Source organism: Accipiter gentilis, chromosome 32 (genome assembly GCF_929443795.1).
Source record: "Accipiter gentilis chromosome 32, bAccGen1.1, whole genome shotgun sequence".
Lineage (NCBI taxonomy): Eukaryota > Metazoa > Chordata > Aves > Accipitriformes > Accipitridae > Astur > Astur gentilis.
Genome location: NC_064911.1, coordinates 9,822,002 through 9,846,403, shown reverse-complemented (window position 1 = coordinate 9,846,403; position 24,402 = coordinate 9,822,002). Strand labels below are relative to the sequence as shown.

Below are 24,402 nucleotides of genomic sequence, written 5' to 3'. Positions count from 1 at the left end.
CCTGCAGAGGGATGCAATCATGAAACACATCATTCAAAGGGCAGCACACCCACAGTCTTCCCCCAGGTTTGTATGAATCTTCTGCAAGGTTTCCAAGCCATTACCAAGGATGGCTCAAGTTTGGCTATTTCTTATTTTTCCCTGCTTAAGCTGTTTTTCTTTTACCTTCCCTTATAAAGGTCTGAGAAATGCAAGGTGTTCCTTGCGAATAACACAGCCTTTTGAGGACTTACCCTCTGTGCAGGAATAGCGCTTTAAGGATTCCACTTACAACATATTGCTACCACCATAAGATCAATATATAAAATATCCATGTATATGAGTAATACCTCCCCGGCAACACCTCACACCAAAGTTGAACAGAGGTACAGCCAACACCAGCAAGGAACACCAAGCCCTCCATCTGCAAGGAAAGCAGAGCATTCTGCCCAAGGAATGGTGCCAAGCAGAGTGAATGCTCTGTGCTGCATCTGCTTAGCTCTGCATTTACTGTTTAACAAAGCAGGAGCCAAGCAGAGAAAGACCACCCCCGTTAACATACACCTTAACATCTGCTCCTCCAGCCAGGCAATGTCAGAAGGAATTCTTGCATCTTTTCACAAGTGAATTACATGATGGCATGTCCCTGATAGCAGAAGGTGGGATTCAAGTATCTCTTTTTTTTTTTTTTTAAGCTCTCTAATCCCTTATTACACTAACAAGCTAGTTTGATACACCTGCTAATGGGAGGTGGGGGAAGAAGATGATGATAGCTGCTACTCTTTGTGAGATAACTTCTCTCCCCTTAACTGAGTTACAACTTAGGTATTCAAACAGATTAGGTTAAAATGAACAAAATGAAACTCAGAACAATCTTCTGCCTACCTACAGACTAAGCGTAAGCTTGGAAATGCTACAGCACAGGTCATCATAGCAGAAGAAAGCCCAAGATAGTTAAAGTTTCTGTGCTCCTCTGTTTTCCCACAAAGAAAAGCAACACAAAAATCAAGATAAATAATTCAAGTTCAACAATCCACCAATTAGGGCTCGGCAACATTAATTACAGTTCTCTCCTCCTCCCCACAGAACTGTTGAATCTGTGGTCAAGAAATTAACCTAAGGTAAAAATTAATCTGAGGTAAAAAAAAAAAAGAAAAGACAGGAGGAAAAGCTTTGAGCCGTTTGAAGGCACACTGGCCATGCACTACATCAGTCCCTGGCAGCAGATCCCAGGGACCATCTGTACCATGTCACACACCACTGCAGAGGTATTACCAGGAGGCAGAAGGAAAGTGACAGTGTAAGAAACATGAAAGCAAAGGACAATTGCAGCTAAGAGCGGGACCGGCTGCCTCTGACAGACAGTTATCACTCTTCTTGAGTGCCTAAAAACACCCACAGGGAAAATGAAGCTTTTAGAAATGTATGACAGAGACCAAGAACTGAAGAATATAAGACGACAGTGGACTGCTATTAGACTTCCGCAACTCAGGCATATCTCTGAATCCCATTGTGCTTCCCAGCAATTTGAAACCTACTCACTAGCCAGCCTTCTGCGGCCAAGGGGCTCTTCTGTACTGCTCCTTCCAGCAGTTTGAGGGATGGCTGCCTAATTATACATAGTACTTCCATCTCTTCTCTGTATCCAGTGGAATAGTGTGCATTACTCAGTGCCTTAATACACTATCTCTGTGAAAGTCCCAAAAGAGAGAAAAGAAAGCAAAGCTTTTTACCTTTTCCTGGTAAAGCTTATGAAGCCAGTTTGCAGCTTCCTTTTCATCTTGAGGGATATCTTCCAGAGGAAATCTCCTAGTTTAGTAGAGAGATTAAAAAAGGAGAAAAAAAAATTAAGGGAAAATCCAGGTATTTGACTTTAGACCTCTACTAGGGAGGATCTTCCATTCAGTGAAGGGCATAAGCTACAAGTAATACTGTCCCTGATGGCAAAGGTCTTAAATGCAGAGAACTGAGACTTAAATAACAACCGATTCTCCACCTAAAAACTCAGATTCCTAAGACAAAAGAAACCATACAAGCTCCTATCGATTTCAAAGCACATTAGTAAAACAAGCATTTCCCATTCAAACATTGTTCTTCCTTCACTGGAACCACCACCGGTGGATTGCCAGTGAGCTCAGACTGAGGCACCCAGAGCTGGGAAAAGACAAGCAAGTGGCAAACCCCAGGATAACTGTTTGTTAGATTATGTTAGTGAAAACCCCATTGTGGAAGGAATGGGAGGGGTGGTTAAAAATTCACTTTGTACCAACCCTAAGGAAAACATCGTCTACAGCAACTGCACTTTTCTCTGCCTCTCCAGCCCTACAGATTGAGGCATGCAGTTCTGAGTGCATATGAAAATTAAGCCCAGCTCCAGGTACTGACCTGACCTCATCAAGAACAGGCGCCTTTTAAGAGCCTCTTTCTAGTGGTGAAGAGCCAACCATTTTCCTGCATTCTTTTATTTTCTGAGATAGGCCACTAACACACTCACAAATGTGTCGTCTCCTTTCTCAGTGGCACACATCTCAGTCCTGGATCAATTCAGAAAAAAGTTGCTCAGTTTGTAGAGGGCAGGCACACACTTTACCCTCAGCTCAAGTATATTTTGGCAACACTTGGGACTACATCAGGGCCCTCTTACAGCAGGGCAGTAAGAACAGAAGGGTGACCTCTGGGAGGACTCTAGACACAGAGATCCCAGGTGCAACTAATTTGCTGCTGTTCAAGCAGGGAATATGTTTCCGCTGTACAAACTTAAAGCCTTTGAGTCTGCAGCAGCAGAGGGAAGATGTTCTAATACATTTCTAAGTCCCATAAACGAACCGAACACCAGATTTTACAGATTTACTTTCACTAGCTCTAACAGGAGGAGCCGCTCAATTAATATAAATAATGCTCAATAAAAGCTCAGTAGAAGTCATTTGCTGAAAGCTCTCTTGTAAGGTTGTTGCTGTATTGCTATCACCACTAGAGGGTACTCGCAGCAGCAACATTTGGTAATTGAGCTGATTATTTTCTCTGGACCCAGTCAGGAGAAAGACTGGATCCTCTGCAGAGAGCTAAGCTTCTTACCTCTGCACAGGTAACTGCATACGCATATACCAAGGACAAGAGCTTATGTGCTTCCTTTCTCTGAGCTAAGCTAAGTCTGCTGGCACATTAAGGACACATTCAATTTTCAGCAAAAAGATGTAAAAATAGTTCCCTTATTCTCATAGCTTCCTTGCCAAAAGACAGAAAAAGCGTCAAGTGTAGAAAAGTATCTTGAGAATGTTGATCCAGCCCACAAACATATTTTAAATCAAAATTATCCAAACATTAGTTTCCTTAATAGGGTACAATTAGTAATTTTACCTGGCAACATCATCCTCAACAGAATTTTATGAACCCAAACCGCTTCTAATGACTATTGAAAACTACATTTCTCTTCTCACTATCTCACCAATAAATAAAACCAACTTGCATCTCCATTAGCAAGCCATAAGACATTTAACTGAATGCAGCCACTCTTCAATGTAAAATTATACAGATGTATATCCATGCATGTATACCCCAGATCTAAATACACATGCTACACACATCTGCCATCAGTATGGAATTACAGGTGACAACTGCCTGACCAGCTGTTTTGCTAGCCTGTAAGTGGTCTGCTCACTTTCCTCACCAGGAGTATGTCTGGCAAGTGTAAATAGTCAAAATGAAGCCCCTTGCAAATGAATGACCCCATCTCTCTCCCCATCACCTCTGCAGCCTTCTTTCCAACTGAAAGACTAAAATGTTGTGGAAGTTGCAGTATCTGAGAACAGAACTGGAACACATGTCCTTCCCTTCCCCATTAGGGCTGCAGCACTCTGCGTCCCCTGGGATAGCATTTCTTCCACAAAACTGTTGCTGCTATACCTTGACACAATGGATAATCAGTGTGAGTCCCTACAAAAGTCTCTCACCACTGGAGGTTCTGGCAAGACACACCTGCTTTCATTAGAAGGACAATGTATAGAGCCAGTGCCATGCATCTGCAACGCACAGACCCAAGGCCAGCAGGGAAAGGTGTGGGGGGAAGTAGCAAGGCTTTTTTTTTCTTTTCTTTTAAAAATCAAACATCAACCTCATCACCAGAATGTAGCAATGTTTTCCAAAGTGTGGGTGAAGTCCCCAGAGAACCAGAAGTGAACTGTCAAAAGAACTGTGGAAAGAACAAGAAGGTCGTTTGTCAGGTCCAAACATAAAAGGGAAAAGAAGAAATTCAACAGGAAAGGGTGGGTAGTTTTTATGATCACAAAGAAACCTTTATAGCAGAAGGCAACAAGAAGAAAAGAAGAAAGCAAAAGCATGTGTGTGTGTGTGCATGCATGTGTGTACATGCTGCATGGAGTTAGGTGTTAGCAGTTACTCTTTCAGGCAACGAGTAATAAGAAATGTGAGGAATGTCCCACTCATTCATACAATCTCTGAATTTCAGCATTATTTAACTTTTAATCTGCTAATCAGTGCATGTGAGAGAAGGAGAGAAACTGGCACAGTAAGGAGCTTTACACTATTTACTACAAGAGACTATTGAAGTTGGACAGGCTATTTATACTATGCATATGCTCGCAAGGGACTGGGAAGGGGACAGAACCGTTGCTTTTCTGTTCCCAGCAGAGAAGGGAAAAAAAGGCAGACAAGTGTCCTTGCTACACAGAGGGAAACCCTGGAATGATAGCGTGGTCACACCCAGGTTTAAAAAGTCTGTCCACTGCTCTCTGACCTGCTGGGTGATATCTTGGGATCTCACATGAAAGCAAACTGAAGCAGGGGGAAAACAGGGAGGCTCTTTGTGGCCTGTAGAGAAACCTGAAGAACAAGGAAAAGGGGACTACAGGAAAGGACATTTCCCTGTAAAATCTGAATATGTTTCAACATGCCAAAGCATGCACCTTAGGGCTCACCTCCATCATTATATGCTCACCTTACACACATATCTGCTTCATATTTCTTTCCATAAAGAATTCCTAATAAAGATGGGTTCTTGTTTCCTCTGAAATTTAGTGTTACATCATACACTGCTGAAACTGTTGGAAAAAAGAAAATACAGCTGTTATAGTAGCAATTCTAGCAACCATTGCTGGCATCCTTGCATTAGACAGCAACGGTCTTGCGCAAGCCTGGCATTAATGACGTCAGGTAGCAGAGTCCTTCACTACTCTGCATTTACATATTGTATTTATCTGTATCAGCCACCTGACATTCCCATCTACACAGCATGTGTGTTATCAAAACACAAGATGACTTGATGAACTAAGGAACAATGACATACACGAAAGGTTTATTCTTTTTTAAGACTGTTATCTGAGAGTTATGTGGCAATTTACAAATTAACGGTTGACATGCTGAATACTTACTGCCAACTCACTGATTGTAATGGACATAATGAACAACAGAGTATACTACACTGTGCTAGACAGAGTATACTAAACAACACATTACAATTAATGCAAAGAATAAGTAACAGCTTGCCAGTACCTGTTCCCCTGAGACACTGGACAGCAGTGGTGAAACCTTTGGTTCTGGGCAACAGGTGGTATTTCAGTTTAGGCAGCCCCTTGGATTCAGCTACCTCCATACTGATACGATGCTTGGTCTCTGTAAAACGAGTTCCTTCACAGTACAGGAGAAACTAGTACAATGAGACAAAAGGCAAAAACAAGGACATCTTGAGATCAAAAGAAACCAAGAGGAATACTGAAAATTTGTGTAAGAGAAACATGTACATGTACATGTAAGAGAAACATGCATGTGCACACACTTCAACTGTCTCATTTGATCATCAAGTATTAGGCATAAGCACCACCTCACAACTCATTTACAATTATATTTAATTTTAACAACACTGGTACCAAATTTAAGGCAACAAAAAGTCTAAATTGTTACACCTGAAATATTTACTTTAAAAAACAAAAATCCCTGAAGGCTTTGGCTGGCTGTTGATGGACTAATCTACAAATTGGAAAAAGCAATCCAAATATCAGTACATGACCACTTTAGGAAAACACAATTAATCACTAGGTACCTCATTTAAAATTTGTACTGTACATCCAGAATTACTCATCTGAAGACAGACTTGTTTGTCTGAAAGCTATTCTGTTTGGGTTTTTTGGGTTTGTTTTTTTTTTTTTGCATTTGTATCAGTCGCGTTCATAAAAAATGGTGCCTTTCCCTAAAACCTTTACCGTGTTCATCTTGTAAGGCACCAATCTGACTGTGGTATCCTGAGTAACTATTGAAGACTTAAATCCTCCCATACTGACTTCAAGCAGCACAAAACATCGATCTCTCCTTCTCCAGCCTCTATATTGCCTCTGCTCTAGTTTAGAGAGAGGCCAGAAGCAATGCAAAGCCAAAAGCAGACAAACAAAGCCCTTCTGAGGGTCCTGGGGTGAATTTCTGTTTATCCCTGGCCTTTCTGAAAGGTGGACATAATTCCCATTGCACCAGCAATGGAAACATTGCTGCATTTGAACACACAAACCTCTGCATCCCAGGCAAGCAATGGAGGTGGAGAACAGCAGACTGCTACTACTCTCTCACAGCAGTATCATGCAACGCTGTAACATTGCAATTCAAAAGAAAGCCTTGTCCAACGCATTGCTATACGTCTGCTATTTGTCAGCACTGTAGTTGCTTGACTTTTTCTCTGTAGCGTATCCACATACTGTGCACCACAAAAAGTAAGTTAAATGAATACTAAAACCACAAAGCCATAGACATAAGAGTTAGACCTGCCAGAGTGCAGTAAGAGAACAGGAACTGGTCCTCCAATCTTCATTTGGCCCTTGAGGGCACATTCATTACGAAAACCTGGCCAACCACCACCATCAAGTGGTGAGGGCAGCACAAGGTAGAGAGTGTAACACCGCAGTCTCAACCCCAGTCTGCAACGCAAGCTCTTTCCTCAGTACCAAATTCTCACCCTCTTCTACTCCACGACGCAGTGATCCTTCTGGACCAAGTATGCGAGCGAGGTACAGACTGCGCCGCAGTGCACGTGTGAGAAAGACCTCACGAAGGAAGGTTGCGCAGACAGCCCTAATTGCAGCATTTAGAATGCACGAAAATTAGGAAATTGATTTACTCAAGTCAATTTTAATCATTATTTAAATTACCAAGCAGGAAGTCTTGATTTAAATAATCAATGCTAACTACGTTTTGCATTTATATTTTCTAGTTGTTTTCCCTAGAGACTAGTCCTTGGTTCTCAATCGTGGAATCATTAAAATGTATAGATTTGCAACTAAAGTACAGTCTTGAGATTTTTTAATTGGTAGGGTTTTTTTCTTTTTTTGCAACACTAATCAGGAGGATATATTAAATGCAGTTCATATCCATATATTCAAGCAATTAAGTAGTTTAAAATACATTCTCCAGATTCTTATTTTTTCTATCTTTGTAATGATAGAAAATCGTGAATGACACATTCACAATGTACTAGTTAAGGCTTACTATTTCACTATTCATTTTAACAAGCTGTACTGGATAATATTGAAAAATCACTTAAAATGCACAAAAAGCCTCTTAAAATGTTTTATGAGCCAAATAATTGTACATTACATGCACTGCTGTAAAAGCAAACCAGTAAATTTATCAAAACGTTTGCATTCAAAGCTAGAAGGTGGTTAATAGGTTGATTATACCACTGTGTTGCTGCAGTAAAATCTAACAACATTGCACACAATGAAACATAGAAGTCTCACCCTTGACTTCAAATAGTGTCAAAATGAAAAAGAAAAGCATAACTGAAAAAGCAGATGCGAGCTTGCCTTACGTTCTCATATAGACTTTTTGGGAAACCTGTAATTTCACAGATACATACTAACAAAACACATAGTAACGTATACACATACTAACATATACACAGATACATACTAGCATACTAACAAGCACTTCCTATCAAAATTCATGGTCTGTGCATCCCTCCCCCGCCCCCCAATTACTCACTTCTCCAGAAAAGACTTTTTTGTTTATGTGTCTTTTTAGCCTACCTCAGAAAATGTAGCTTAAGGTTATATAGATTTAGTAGTCAAATATGGGCTGTTGTTAATTTTGCCTGAACTTGTTTTTACCTTTAAAAAAAAAAAGAGTATTACACAAGCCCGATTTATAAATGATCGTCACAGTTCTAATCATTTCTGCAAGCTTCTGAACCATTTCCTAAATGACCTCCCTTACCAACAGGCAAACGGAGGAACACTTTACCAGCACATCCCAAAAGACCTCCTGAAACAGAGCACAGGTTTTCCTTGACAACACTCGAAGAAAGTAGTGAGCGGACCTTCTCCTGATACATAAAGCTACAGTACCACATGAGTACCTCCGTCACCATTTCACTTCTAGCTGACAATACTAGAAGAGGAACTCAACACTTACCCACATATATTCAGGATAATCAGCCAAACGTTTTAATCCTTCAATAACCGTATCTCTGTCTTCTTCCCATTTCCTTTTGCAGAAAACAATCTCGAGGAAGTACCACGTCCAGCCAATTAGGGGCACATATAGTAGCTCTCTCTTAGCAAGAACTTTGGAACTCTTGGAGATAAACAAAAACAACAATCCAAAAATGTCATTTGCTGATTTGTACAATGACATCAAAGACATTAAAGTTAAGATGATGAAGAGTTGATGGAGTTATATCTGGAAACTCAAATGCAAAGAAACTGTATGTGCATGGTTTTTAAATAGACCTATCATCCTCCAGATGAAGGGAAAACTCGCAGAGCCCACATACCCCTAGCACTCCGAAGCGCTCTGTCATAGTCCAGCCACACAAGAAGTCAATTTCAAAGTTGTGGTTCAAGATGATGATGACGTGTTCTTTCCCAAAGGTGTTCACCGTGGCCTCGTCTGAGAACAAGGTGCACTCTGTGCCTGACCACCATTCCAGCAGCATTACCAACTCTAACAAACATGAAGAAGACGAGAGAGAGGAGTTAGGGATGCCGCTTACAGAAAGCATTTAGCATTTCATCTCCAGCCCTGTTCAGTGCCTAGTCTCTTCTAACTCCCAGCAACACTGTCACCTTTTCAGTCCAACCCAGTAGAGATGAAATGAAAGCTTGAATGGGTATAGACCAAATCACAGCATCATCCTTAAGCAGTATTTAGGGCACTAGATACATGCATTATGGATAATTTAGCAAGTTTTTAACAGTGACAAGTTTGGTCATTATATTATGAATGTGAAATTTCATGATCACTGGGAAAAAAACCCAAAACTTTGTGCCTGAAAACAGACAGTTGAGCCGTTGATTGCTCCACTAAATGAGTACAGTTTCTCCCAGGTGGAATACAAATTATGCATAGATGCAGCCTAATGCTTTTACTCAACATGAAACAAGCTTTATGGAGGTAAACAGACCAATAAAGAGCTTTTAAAGGGATACAGTGCCATAGATCTTCTGCAACAGATTTTAATATTAGAACACAGGACTCTAATCATTCTGTATTATGGTCATCAACAGAGTCAGAAGCGCCAGAAAATCAAGCTAATTTATCAAAATACCCGGGCAAAGACAGGAATGGTAAATTGTGTCTGTCTTTCACTGCAAATGAAAGAATGAGCCCTTTCCCCTCTGTCTTCTCCAGCTTCTCAATATCCCAGCATCTCTCTTACTCCACCCTGAACATTTCCTTCATTACCCACTCTTCTTATTTTCCACCTCCCCTTTTTTCTTCTTAAAAACCCCTGTCCACTTAATTGAGCATGCACTGAATGTAGTTGCTATGGTTAGCCTATTTCTCTCATTTCAGTACAATGAGGCAGATGGAAGACATTGCTTGTATCATGGGACAACTATAAAAAAGTATGAGAATAGTTCATTCTCCCATTAGGAAGACTTGCTTCCATGCAAACTGTAGTCATTGGTATTTTCTCATTTCAATGTGAAATGGATGCAATCAAAAATTTTGTTGCATAAATATGGCAGCTGTAATGTCCAACTCTTCCCACATTACTACAACAAACTTGCAGGGTCAAAACTGGAAGGCACCCCCTTGGTCCTCTACATCAGCCAGTTCTGCCATGCAGTATTTCAACTTTCCATTGGGAGGCCCTAGTTTTCCAAAATGGGGCAGCATCTTCCTGCACGAGGGCTTCTGATCAGTGGGATCACGACAGGGTAATCTATTCAAACTGCTAAATAAGAGTGGCTCCAATTCTGCACCACAGAGAGAAGGCAAACACAGTATTTAGGTGAATGATAGGGAAAACCAATCCTGGTCTGCTGAAGATGTGTACCTTCTCTAACACTGTTTTTTCACTTGAATTCCCTGTGTGACCACTATCCACCAGGTTATTCCCCTATATCATTTTCAAGACTCACTCATTTGGAGGCATGACAAAGTTATGCAACTTGTTAATCAAGAAAGCATAACCCTGGTCAACTGGAAATACAGCAGAGAAAAGACAGAATAATAGTTTATACCAACTAGAGGTTTCTATCATGGCTTTCCAGCTTTGTCTCCTTTGTGAATGATGTGATCACTTACCTTTCTTGCTCTGGTTATCCTGGCTCAGTAAAAGGGGAAAGAGGACAGCAAGAGTGTCCCCAGTTGAGAGCTATGCTCTTCCAAGCAGGTGGGCAGGAGAATGGAGTAGTGGTACCAAACACAGTGTGGTACTCTGAGTGATTCTCCTTTTCCATTGCTCTCTGTGTACTAAGGAGGAACATCTCCAGTACTTGCTACAGCTGCTGCATTTTCTTATCAAAAATAAAATAAAATGGGTGTGTTTCTTCTTCAAAATCAGAAAAAAATTCTGCAGAGGCAGGTATGGGTAATTTTCTGCAAAGTGTTTCTTGTACCATTCACTCTAAAATAACGGATGAAGCTTTGCTGAGAGATTTCCCAGAGTTCATACTGAGAGGGGAGGGTTGATGAGCTAGAGAATTAATACGAGGAAACAGATTGGCCTTTACAAGTGTACTGATAAATGATGTAATTATAACCAGGAGTGGGTTCATTTCCTTTTTTTTTTTTTTTGGTGTGTGGGTTACAGCTATTTTGCATGGCACCGATCCTGCCAATGCTACAGCATGCCCATCCTTCTGAATGAAGAGACTATAATGCTTGCACTGCTTGGGATACTTCCTCTAGAAGACAAGCAACACCTTGCTACAACAAACACCCTCCTGCAGCTGGGGTTTCCACACACCAAAGCAGGCTGGTTTACGGCCTCGCAAGCCATCCAGAAAAAAAAGCAAACAAGAGGCACAGCACAGTTTAAAGTACTAACATTTGAGACATTATTTTTGCAATTGGACTAAACTAAACACGCTGCGCTCTCCAAAGACGTAAGTCATCTGAAAGGAGCTGATGTAGGAGAGCTTGAAGTACAGACTACCTGTCATGAAATATATGCACTGCAAAGGGTTTATGTTGAGCCCAGAGCCCAACAGATGTTTTTTCCCCAAACGTCTGTCATGAACACTGGATAGAGTCTACCTTCTGAAGCTGTGCTTTATCTATTTGAGAAGAGATACATTAAGAATAGAGCCTGGTTTTCAGTAGGCTATAGCACATAGCCAGATACATGATCACCTGTGTATCCACCCCTGCACACCAATCTCCTGCCGGATAGGCAGAGCAGCTTCTGTTACAGAGAGGTCTGATGCGAACACCCTCAGCCTAAAACTAAACAGCTTGGAGTAAGCGAGCAAAACATATCATCCAGAACAGAACACCAACCTACAGGTTCATTGCCAAAAGGCTTCCATATAATGAAACGTATTTCATTATGAATGGCAACATTTGAACTGCTGCATTTACACAGCTTACTTAATTCGTTATAAATCACAATTTAAGTGCATATTCTGTCAGCTCTTCCATTACAGGCCATCAGCACTCTGCAATCCCATATAACATTTACATTAATTTTCATACTTTAATGTCTCAATAATTTAATTTATAATAGGCTATACACGAGGGGTTATCCTAGGTACAACACAATTATCTACTCAGCTTCCCCAAACCTTTTTGAACAATACTGTAGGTTATTTCCCGTGTATACAATATGTAAGATAACAGCATTTAAAATGTGATTTTTCCATGCACAATGCTAACCTGTAGAAATCAAGGGTCTGAACCTACAAGCCTTACAGGTACAAGCAGCTCATATCCCCAGAAAAGCCAGACTATTAGTGCATCAAGAGTTTTCAGGATGAGATCAGATTCTAGATTATTAAAAGCACATTAAGAAATTCTTAGAAGCAAATAAAAAAACCCAAAACCAAAAAACCTCCACTCCCCTCCAACCAAGCTAATTTTGAAGTTTCCACCTATAAGTTCTTCCATTACAATACCTTTTCTCCTGACAGTTTGCCTGCCACTTTCTATTTAATTTCCTTTCTCCTGTGCTTCTCAGACAACATTCTCAATAGGTAGGACAAAAAGCACAGGAAGGACAAGGACAACAAGCTTAAAAAGAAACCGAACTAGGTTACTTTGGAGAGTTTTTGTTGGCAGTACTTCACATAGATGATTTAAGAAATGTGGGTGCCTGTCAGTGGACTGCTCAACTGTAATTTAAGTACTCACTTAGGTGACTCACTTACCCAAAATGGCAGTTGGATGCTGAGCTGAGCACTAAGGTAAGTGACCATGCATACTGGGAGGGGATGCAGAATGGAAACGAATTAGATGATTCACTGCTGTAACAGGAGGTGACATTTGGACTACGAAGCCTCTAAACATTCATTTCAGAAATCTAATCCCCTGTTAAGCTGTATGAGGAGAAAAAAAAGCCATCCACAGGGAGGAAGTTGCAAAGGTCTGAGAGAGAAGAGCAAAGCAGCTGCACTCACTGTAGAGCCGTCCCACAGGCAGAAGAAGAAAAGAGTGACAAATTGCTCACAAGAGGAGACATGGGATCACAGATGGACACTGTAGGGTGTTAAGAGGACTGACTTTGTCGCACACTTCAGCTATAGAGACACCTACGCTAAACACATCTCTCTCTGCAGACCACACAGTTGACTTGGACTCCTAAGTAAGTGGTCAATATCACACGTATGCTCAATACCTGAAGCAGTCTCTGTGCATTCCCCCTTCCCCATCACTTAGCACAGGCTCTGATGCTGGATGAAGATGCTACTGAGACAGAATCCTACCAGTCAGGATAGGGCTGGGGGTGGGGAGGAGCTTTACTTCTGACTTTTTTGAATAACAGAGTGACAATAAGTATCAGTGCCTTGGCTTTTGTATGTTTTCCCAATATTTCAGAAAAGATGGCTGCTTTGAACTGCTCTGAGAGTCTACATCTAACTTATCACTTTTTTTTTTCTCTCTCTCTCGTGTGTCTCTGTGTGTATACATATACATGTATATATATTTTTTTCTTTAATTAACAAAAAGAGAAATAAAAAACACTCCCCTCCCCACCCCCAGCTCTCGCATCCCCTTCGAGCATACTCACGGCTCCAAAGCGAATAGGCAAGGCGACAGTTTACTCGGCGATAAAACTGCTTGTTTATGGGCCAGAGGACTAGCGTGCATAGTTGAATGAAGTTAATGATCAGTCCACTCACAACAAAGACGAACCCAATGAGGAGGTGAACTATGAACTGGGTCTTCAGAAAGGCAATGAAGCCCATGATAACCACTCAGAAGCGTGTGCAAGGGCCGTCACTCAGAATAATGGTCCTGAAAGAGAAAGAAAAGAATCAAATGGAGACTGGGTTTACAAGCCCTGAGGAAGGGCAAAGCAAGAGCCCTGAAACAGTCCGTGCAACTTCAGCAACAGGAACCCAACGCAAGAAACACACTGCTCTCCAAGCCTGTCTCATTCAGGTCTTCACACAATAAACTGTTGACTGTGCAAATCACTTCCAAAAATAGGAAGGAATCATTATTTACAATTTACAGCACACTAAGAAGATTATTGTTTGCTGAAGATGAATCTCACACCTCTCTTCGAACAAAGATCATATAATTGGACTTAATGCTGGGAGGAACACAGAGCCCTGCACTCACAGCGAAGCAGTTGAGCCCTGACGGGTAGTAAACAAGCAGCACAGTGACTGCTATACCTTCAGGGGTTGCTGTCCCTGAACTGCAACACGAGCCTCAGCCCCTGCACCCAATAAATGGCATGCCAAGCCTCTGGAGCTGCGTAAATGAACCAATGCCTTCCTGGCCTGCCTTCAAAGCCGCTGCTCTGTACACACTTCTCCTGAACAAGCACCGAGCGAGGGCTGCCGGGGGCTACAGAGACTTTGGTACGCATTTGCTTTGACTAGAAGAGTACAGGAGTCCATCTGGGGAGCAGGCTCTTCATCCTGCAGTGAATTTCGGGATGAAAAGAGCAGGGCTGGTCACAGAGCGTCAGTCTGGCAAACGCTAAGGCAGCTAAGCCATGGAAATGGAAATTAGGTATTCCCACATCCAAAACCCATGCTGGAGCAAGTTTAATAACTTCTCACTTTGTCAAGCCACAGTTCCATGTTCAAATATACCAGTCAGTGTGGGGAGAAAAAGTAAAATAATAGAAAAACCTTAGACTATGTACCAGTACAAACTTGATCTGGAAGGGGCTTTGGCACAGAATCTTGATTCCATCAAATTAGCCAGAGCACTTAACTCCGAGCACGTGCCATATTTATACCAGGTGCAGAAAGATGGGCCATGTCTGAACCAGCAGAAAGTCACAATAGCTTAGACAGACAAGTTTGATCCAATACAAATCCTGCCAGTACAAAGTTAACCCAGTAAACTGTATTTAACGAGCCACCAGACTGAGTTTATCCCAAACCCTGCATTACCTGACACTGGCCTTTTTGACCCGTTGGGTACTAGAAGCCCTACAACTAGGCCAACCAGGCTGTTAAACCACACCCTCAACATCTCACCCCAAAAATAAAAGCATGATCCTAATTTTCTTCCACAGCCAAAGCTTGCTGACAGTATTTATGCTCAGCTTTTACAGGTGTTGTAAATGACCAGACTAACCAGTAGATGGTAACAAACACGTTTGACAAGTCAAGCATCCAAAAGTGACGCAGAAGTTCCCGATGCCTGAAAATAAAGTACCTGCCAGCTCTGAGGAACCAAACCATTTTCATCTGCCACCTCCTTACAGTATAGTGCTATTTATAAAACTCAACAGCAATTTTATTTGTGAAAGCTTGTTTTCTACTGTCTCTTCTACAAATCAGGTACTGCCTTTCAAGGCACAGAGTGTCTAGCTTTTGCACAATTAAAATCTATTTGCATCATTAGTAATCTACCCACTTCAGAAGCACATTACAGAGGGGAAAAAAAAGTCTGTTTCAATAGAGCCACTATTGTGCCTGCCACAGAAAACAAAGCAAAGCAACTTGTATAAACTGATATTGAAGCTTATGATGAATAATCTAAATTCTCCCAATGTTTTCCTGTAATAATGGAAGAAACATTTCTTCCACTAATAAGTTACTTTAAGAACAGTTGCTAGGAAGCAGAGACTTGTGTTTAAAAAGAAACAAGTGGAGCCCTCCTTCCTCTCCCCTCCCCAAAGGGCTGCAGGATACAGTTGTCTCATACAGCCAGAACACCTCACCAGTGTTCACACATACCGTATGGGAGGTAGCCCTGGTATTCAGTGTTTGATACCCTAATACAGCAATGGGCTCATTTATCTTCTCCATTGGCAAGTTCTTCAAGTCATTATATCAATGTACTGCCAAACATTCAACACCACGTTCTTCACTTCCAAGATCAGAGTCATTCTTTTCTTCTGGTTTCTCTCAACAGGTCAAACAAAACAGAAAAGAACAATTTCGCTCCCTGTCCCCTTCAACTATTTCTCAAATCCCTACTTGCCTTCTGTACAGCCATGCGCAAGCAGCTTTGCTGATGACCATATCTATCATAGTCATTAGACCAGTACTTACTGCCTTTCAATGCACAGCTTAGCCCCTTCTGGAGAAGGGCCCAAAGTGCATACAAACAGCATGAGGAAAACCAGAAATGTCAAGTATTACCCTCAAATAAAACGGTTTGGCTCCACTTCCAGAGCCTCTTTGCTTTGAGCAAAGCCTGTAGCACCCTGGTATTTGTCCCTTACATTAAGAACACTGCTGTATTACAGACCCAAGGGGACACATCCCTTTTTACCAGACAGAAAGCTGTAGAAAGACATTGCAGCATGTTGCTTCTCCAGCTTCGTTACACGTGGAAAACAAGATTTATCACTCTTGCGCCACTGCCCTGCTCTGCATGCTGGGCACCATCTCGCTCTAGCGGGACTCCAGAGCTGCGTGGCTCTGGCTGGCAACACAGCACGACTGCCTCGTGTGCCTGCACTGGGGCTCACTGCACTGCGGACTGCAAGTCTTACCAGTATTGCTACAGGGTAAAGAGAACACTAGCCAAAGTATAGCGGGTTCCTCTCTGACACTTTTCGAGGACAGCATTTGCCCAATTAATCCATAAAGCATAGCTGGTTTACTTGCACTTCCTCATAAAATAGACAGGGATCAACTAAAAAATGGGTTACTCATTCTTCTGATCCTTCCAGTTTCAATGCTGGATACAGAACCTGCCAGTGTCCCTTTTTCCAATCCCTCACTTAATTGTATTTGACTTCTAAGATAATTAGAAGTTAATCTTAACCCAGGAATTCGTTGCTTTTCTGCATTCCTGCCTGTGTAGGACAGCCAGGCGATTCAGGGACAGGCCAATAGGCAAAGGGTGGTCAGCAGCTGTTTTGTTGAATCCCAAGGTCAGGCTGGAGAGAGGATGGAGAAATCGGAATTTGCTAGAACAAGGAGAAGCAACGCTTCTGCATCTGACATATATATTAAGATCAGCTAAGTGAAGTGTCTAGGAAACAAACGTCTGCCCCAGCTTAAGACAGCAAGTTTCAGCATTATTCGTATTTTTCTTTTTTACGGTCTACCGATATCATGTGCATATTCAAAGACCTGCCAGTAAAATCTTTTTTTCTCCCTTCTTTTCCTAAAGCACCTTGTAACTACACAACATTCACCTTTCACCACAAAACCTCCGTTTCCTCCCATGCAGCTGCACTGAGAACTGCAGTCAACTTTGTACTCTCCCTGCTTTCACACTCTCACCAAGTGCCTGCTTTTCACAGCCATGCTGCAGGACAACACTAGGGTAAAACCCAGCTCAAACCAAACGGCACGCTTTCATTGCCTTTTAGTGCCTTACCTCACAGGGTCGTTTGACTTTATGAAAGTCAGAGACCGCTCCCCATAGTATTGATCTTTATCTTCTCTGATGAAAAAGTTCTTAAATGCTCTGCATCCTTCTGGGCTCCCTCCCTTATTTATATACCTCTCAAGTAAAGGGCAAGAAGGCAGATGTTCTACAGCTTTCTTGTGTCTTGTGGCTCCACGTTCACGGGGACTCTCTGGTATCCAAAAGATACTACGTGCCTCTCAGTAGAAGGAGGAATACAATCTTTTTCCTTTATGCAGCTTTCTACATTCATGAAAGACCTAATGATTAAACGCTTTGAGACATCTACCTCTCTGTTAAATGTTGCTGAAATATGCCACCAAGTTCAAAAGCCATTAGAAGGGAGAATGACAGAGACAGCGTGACTGCATCAGCCTCATTTCATTAAGAAATCAGGTTTTAAAAAAACAGATGCACAATGTGCACTAAGAACATCACAGCCATCTCATGGAACATGTAGTTATTTATGAACTCAAAATTAAAAATTAAACCATTAATCATTCTGTAATATAGTATTTCCAGTTCGAACTCCAGGTTTTAATTTATTGCTGTCATGCGGGTAGAATTCATCTGAACTTCACGAGGTTTGCATGAATTTCAGTATGAAATTAGAAATTGGTCCACTGATTCTAATATTCCAACCCAGTGAGAATTAATGTATTTGAGAACAGCAAAAACTGCAGCAGCCAGTACTTGCATCTCTAGTCTTTTGCCTTCAGTTTTTCTGAACATGCCACTGCCATTTTCCAGCTGCTTCTGCCCTACTGTACCATATTTATCTCCACTTATGAAACTAACTACAGACATCTTTTGCTCTGAATGTGTTGCCCCCACCCTGAATTCTGGTATTTCACCTACCTCTTAACATTTTTGCTAGTTGAGGAATTGAGTGAAATCCTTACGATACTGAATTCTACCTTTTACCATCATATTCTGATATACCATATTTTTCAGATTAAGCTTTGTAAATCTCCTTGATGTCTGTATAAACTTGGCAAACCCTGTCTATAAAGAAAGGCTAATAAAGTTGCAAGTTAGAAGCAGTGTAAAAAGGCATTTTGTTGGCCATGTCTCACCAGAGTTTCCTCACTGTTTTTCAGAATTCTACAAACTCTGCTCATCAAAAACACACAAGGAAAATTAAAAACTATTTCTTATTCAAAGTGAGAACTATCTGTTTCATGACCTGCTTCATGTGTACGAGGAGAACAGGTACAAACAGCAGCAGCCAGAAGCTGAAGAAAACGCCTGTTCTCTATACTTTCTACCCTCCAGATTCCTCTGATGACCCAACTCAGGCTACTTCTCTTTTAAAACCACCTATGAAAGTCACTAGCATAAACGTCTTTTCCCTCACCTCCCCTTACAAAATCAGAAAACCCAAGAATACTAACCAGCTACCCAACCGTCGAGGCAGAGACATGAGGGAAAGCTTTCAATGCCGCTGCCTATACCTATTTCATGGGTAAAAGTACAGGTTGCAGTCTGGTCATTCTAGCATCCCTCAGAAGTACTGCATTGCCACAGAAGCAGTGGATTCTTTTCCTGGATATTTCTGGGACATACCACACAAAATACGTTGATCATCTTGAGTTACATTCAATGCTTATAAGTAATTACCTCAGTTAGCTCTAAGAAATATTTTTTCCTTGCAGAATATGCAATAGTTTTCTAGCTAAAAGACAAAAGTGCAGTGGCTATCTAGCTTTTAAAAGTGCAATGATATATTCATAGCAAATACCCGATATAGGAAAATATTCAGGAAGAAAGTAGGTAATTGATGGTCTTCTACTTCCTGCACTGTACCGCATCTCTTTCTAGGATGAGGAGTTTGGGAGCCTGACCCATGTGATGCAGAAGCCATTCTAAACCAACAGAAAGAGTATTTACCTAAGGCATTGCCCCAGACTTCACAAAAAAGCAACCTGAGGGTCCTGCCCACTCTGCCATGGCACCACTGAAAGCAGTCTCTACTCAGCCCTGATTTATTTTAGAAACATACGTTTAGAAGAACCACTGGCAACCACAGCTGTCAAAGTAAGCTAGAAAACATAGCTTAGATCGACAGCAGTGAGTCAGTATAGCTAATAAGCAAATGAAAGGAAATGAGATGTAACAACAGTTTTGGTATCCATTTGAACAGTGTGTACTAAGGATTCTCCAGATATGCTGTAAGAATAGACAACTATTCAATCACATCCCATACAGCATTACAAACTCTCTACTACAGACTTAACCTTTTAAACCTAAGCATGACAGGAAGATTTTCTTAGTTTCTCACACAATATAGGTCTTCTTCACTGCACTGTGAGGGTGGTGAGGTGCTGGAACAGGTTGCCCAGAGAGGCTGTGGATGCCCCATCCCTGGCAGTGTTCAAGGCCAGGTTGGATGGGGCTTGGAGCAACCTGGTCTGGTGGAAGGTGTCCCTGCCCATGGCAGGAGGGTTGGAACTAGATGATCTTTAAGGTCCCTTCCAACCCAAACCATCTTATGATTCTAATTTGTCTGCACATCTCTCAGTGAAATGCAAGGCTGATTCAAAAGTTCATTAAAAATCCTGCTTGTCATGAATTTCTAAAATTGAAGTGTATGGAAGAGGACCTTAAGCCAAACCGAGGTCACAAAGATGCAAATATGTTTCTGAGGTGTGAGAACTAGAAATATCATCTCAAAAAGAAAAAAAAAAAAAGTGTTACTGAGTTACCATCATGGAATTAGATGAGAACTTATTCCTTGAAATTTTATCAATCTTGGCTTTGAAACAGCACCACAGCCAGTTTCTAGAAAAGTTCAAGAGTAAAAGATTATCACTGCTATCTGTCTGAAATAATATTCATTATTTTGGTCTTAATCTAAAGCCCATTAAATCATAGAAACTTCCACTAGTGTCAATAGGTTTGGCTCAGTATCTGTAGAGATTTTTTATGAGATTAGTCTATTTCCATCAAATAGAAAGCCTTTTGCTTGACTTACCATCCTAATGAGATGCCAATACGTCAAGCAAAAAAAAAAAAAAAAAAAAAAAAAAAAGGTGTGCATATTTCTCTGACATTCATTGTCATTTAATAGGCATGGAGAATGAGAGGTCCTGAAGAAATTATTTGATTTTCTTCTGCCATAGGTAAAGTGTAGGTGTTAATTCTAGGCATGATGTGATGGTCACTCAGAACAATGACAACCACATGAGGAACACACATCCTTAACAGAAACACTAGTCCCTGTTCATGCCTCCTCCACTCTTTAAAAATCTTTAATTTTATTATTACAAGACTGTAAGTTTACCAATTAAGCTTTAGGAGAGAGAAGGCTACAAAATAAAATGCACACGTGAATAGTTTTTGTGCACCAGCAAGCCCCTTTGGGGAATGACCACAGAAAGTCATCCCTTCACACCGCAAATGCCGTGCTAGGGTATGGCCCCACTGTGGGGAGCCGTTTACATGCTCAGAGCACCTCCTGCCACTGCAACACCCCCCTGCCCTGTGGAGAATATCCGTAAGAGGTCCATGTCCTACCGGGACTTCAGCCTCAGAGCTCCTTCCTAGTTTTAAAATGTGCAGCAGCTTCCTATCAAGCTATGGGTTGCTCTGAAAAAAAAAACAAACCACAAAAAAAAACAAAAAAACAATCCAAGATAACCAGTTGTTTAACTCGTATTTTGTAGATAGAAGACCACAGAATATGCAAACAACTCGATGGAACCAGAAGGGGATAAAACAGCTCTTGATACTACATATCACTGCACTTAAGGGGCAGTTTTCCCTCTTCCCTGCCCCAAATGAAGTGTTACTGACATAATTAAGCCTCCTCCCCAGCTGCAGAGAGGACTGTGCTTATGCCTCTGCTAGAGATGAAATTACATTTTTCTAACTTGTTGCTACAATATTACAGCTGAAAACACAAGCAATATTAAAATGGCTATTTCCCAAATTTGATTTCAACCATTTCCTTTTATCATACTCAGCACATACAAAAAAAAAAAAAAAAGGAGAGCAAGTGTGCACAAATTCAATTTCTTCTCAGCATACACATTCAGTTAACTCAGCTTCTATTTAAACAAATGGATCAGATAACTGAAATGAATCCTGACTTGCTTAGAAATCTGGTAGCTGAAAGGCAACCTACACAAGAAAGCAGAACTGGTTAAGAAACCTCTCTCCCTGCAAGCATCTCTTTATCAACAAAGAAAACAATGGTATTTTCATAAGGATTTTCTGTTCACAGCAGGAAAACTAGAGGGATTCTGTTGCAAGTTCACTGGGTAAAAACAGCCCAGAAAACTTTGATGTCATGGCTGAATATCACTGAACTAGGCTGATAGAATTTTTTTCTGTAGAACAGCCTGACCATACTTGCAAGACACTGCAGGATTCTCTGTTGAGCTTTCTAGTGACGAGTCCCACTATTTCAAAACCTGGTTGTACATGCGTGTAACTTGTTTTTATCTCAGGAAGACAAACATTGCCTTATGGTTTAGTAAACTTAGGATAGTTTCTATTACAGTATGTCATTTACAACTGCTTGTAGGTGTTTGCATGCTGTTTATCCCTTCTATACATGCACACTATTTGTCATCGTTCGGTCTGCAGTCTGGCACTTCTGCTTAAGTATAAGCAACACATAAAGTTAATTCTTCCTAAAGCTATAATTACAAAACCTTAATTCATTTTAAATTTAGATTAGATAATAATTTGCAAATTTGGCTCATTTCTTATAGATACAGATGGGTTTTGCAGGTACATGCATATTTACAGAAACTTGGGAAAGCCTTTGTAGAACTCAGCCTTCATAAACCTTGTCCTAAACTTGAATATTACTGATTACAAAGATTTACCGAACTGCAAGCGTTTGAGCTCAAGTTCCTTCTTTGACCTGCTTGCTATCAAGAGAAAAAAAAACCCAGCCCGTAACTTATCTTGTTCTACACGGCATACAATTAGCCTCATTTTGAAAACCAAAGGCAGGTAGACACACATTACTCCCCCTTTCTACTAACGGAAGAAACCAGAAAATTCACCAGTTAGGGGCAAAAAATAAGAGCTTTTCAATTCTGGTCTCCTAAACCAAAAAGAAATTGCACTTGAGTAAGCCTTGCTGCAGCAGAGCTAAGCTAAACTGCAAGTTAACACGCAGGTTTTAATGAACCAGCTTCCCCGTTAAAGGGTGCTAGTAACCCAAGAGCGCAACGGGGGTCCCACACCCCTTCCCAGTGCTGAATGCTCTTCTTGGGGGCTATACAGGGCTGCATGTTTGCCTTTCTTTGCAGTACTACAGAAGTCAACCTCCCTGCTGCAGCCACACAGAGACACAAGCCGTTGACCCAGGGCAAGGGGGAGCGATGCTCCCACCGGTCTGTTGGCACAGCAAGACACAGCAGGAATGGACCCGGCTCTTACACAGAGAGGGAGAAGATAAGCAAGACTGCAATTTAAAAGAAAAAGGGATAAAACCAGGGGAAAATACCAGCCCACAGCAAGCCATTTTATGCTGAAACGCATGAGCTAGAACACTGTCATATTCCATATATTTTAAGAAATAAATAGGAACAATTATCCAGTTTTGCAAATTCCTTGTGGCTCCAGACAGACAGTTAAGCGTGACTCACTCAGAAATGGCTGTCAAACACCTTCTGCCAGTCTTACTCCTTATCTTGGGAACTTTTAAACCTCCCCCTGGCCCTTTTTGTTTGCTTGGGGGCAGCTATTCACCCCCCTTTGCTACTTTAGATAAAACTCCTTCAGGAAGAAGCAGGATGCTAATCCTTGCTAGCTCTCCAGTTCCCTATTGCTTCCCTCATGTTATACTCTCCTCTTTTTGTTACACATGCCAGCAACTTCCCAGGCCTGTGCAAGATTCCTGCTGCGTGTCACAGTGGATTTATGCCATTCAACCATTGTGTACGGCATTACAGGCATCCATTGCCTGCCCATCTGGTATTCAGTTTGTACACCAACCTCAAATTCTGAAAAATGCTGTCAAGTTTCCAGCTTGCACAGGTTTTGAGAGCAAAAGCAGCCTGGGAGAAGCTCTTGGACAACTTGGCACACTCCAGCAGGTCGAACAGGTCCACTCCAATTCTCTAAAGGACAGCCAAGTATTTTCTGTCCTGCTAACTGCTCTCTGCAATTTCACTCTGAGTGCAACAGCAGGGTGTCATGCCCAATTTCAAGTGCAGCAGATGATAGGCAATACTAGGACATGATACTTGCCAGGTAGTACTGGGATACTCTTGGTGCTAAATGCTCCCTTCTCTTTTTTTTCACTTGTCAATGACATCGAAGAAAGGACTATCAGTGGCACCTTCGGTAAACATTGTGCATCTCTCTACCCCTGTACACAAGGGAACAGATACCTGTGAGAGCTAACAGTTAGACAGAGCTTACTGCATAGTCTGGCAGGTATCACACATCATTTAACCACTGCACTTGCAATGAACAAAACTGCCACCAAGCACAAGACATTTAATCAGTTTTGAATGCTCATCATGAAAAACAAGCCAACAAACCTGTAATAACCACAGCATCTGCATGCTTCTGACTTGCTCCAAAGTTACACTGCAGGCATGGGAAATCTCTTCCTTAATGACAACACACAGCTTCAGGATGCTGTAGATGTAAAGCACATCCCCACAGGCACCTGCCTGCTTGTATTGCTCATGCTCTCTGCTGCTGCCAGGTGAACTTGCCTAAGTCGTGACTTACCAGTTTGTGTCTAGTGCCACAGTGATATGGCTTGAAGGTTTCTGGGCCTCAGCTGGCTAAAGTTGGGGGTGGACAGAGTAGGTCAACAGCCTACAACTGTCCATAGGGATCTGCTCTAATTCCCCCATCGCCACCTCTTCCTTAAGCCTCAGGAGTAGCTGAGAAACCTTCCTCTCTCACAGAAAGGAAAGGATTAAAAGTACTTCTCCACTATGCAGCAGCAGGATTAAGTGGCCAAAAACACACATGCCCACTCCTGCAGCCAGGGCTGGAAAATCTCTGTTTTCTCCATGACAGAGGACTCCAAACCTCTGGGCAGGGGAGCAGGAAGCTACATGTTTCTCCCTGGAAGGAGGGGGGGTGGAGGGGATGACCTGTTTTAGCCAGGTTTACAGTTCACGCTGTGGATGCTCTGGAGGTCTTGTAGATTTGGTGGGTTAGTATCGTACTGACACCCATAAACAACACTCCTCAGCTACCAGCAGGTCTCAGTATGGTAGG

At 41.7% G+C, this 24,402-nt stretch overlaps 1 protein-coding gene across 7 annotated transcripts in view; it reads right to left on the bottom strand.

The window, feature by feature from the left end:
• AGPAT3 (1-acylglycerol-3-phosphate O-acyltransferase 3) overlaps nucleotides 1-24,402 on the bottom strand; it is a 98,054-nt gene that overhangs the window by 9,300 nt on the left and 64,352 nt on the right. For all 7 annotated transcript variants that reach the window (XM_049834743.1, XM_049834745.1, XM_049834746.1 and 4 more), the window contains 6 exons: nucleotides 13,433-13,659; nucleotides 8,750-8,919; nucleotides 8,389-8,550; nucleotides 5,488-5,641; nucleotides 4,934-5,036; nucleotides 1,713-1,788 (listed from right to left, as the gene is read on the bottom strand). In XM_049834743.1, coding sequence (XP_049690700.1) covers nucleotides 1,713-1,788; nucleotides 4,934-5,036; nucleotides 5,488-5,641; nucleotides 8,389-8,550; nucleotides 8,750-8,919; nucleotides 13,433-13,610 — 843 coding nt within the window. In that variant the 5' untranslated portion in view covers nucleotides 13,611-13,659. The remainder of the gene's footprint in view (nucleotides 1-1,712; nucleotides 1,789-4,933; nucleotides 5,037-5,487; nucleotides 5,642-8,388; nucleotides 8,551-8,749; nucleotides 8,920-13,432; nucleotides 13,660-24,402) is intronic.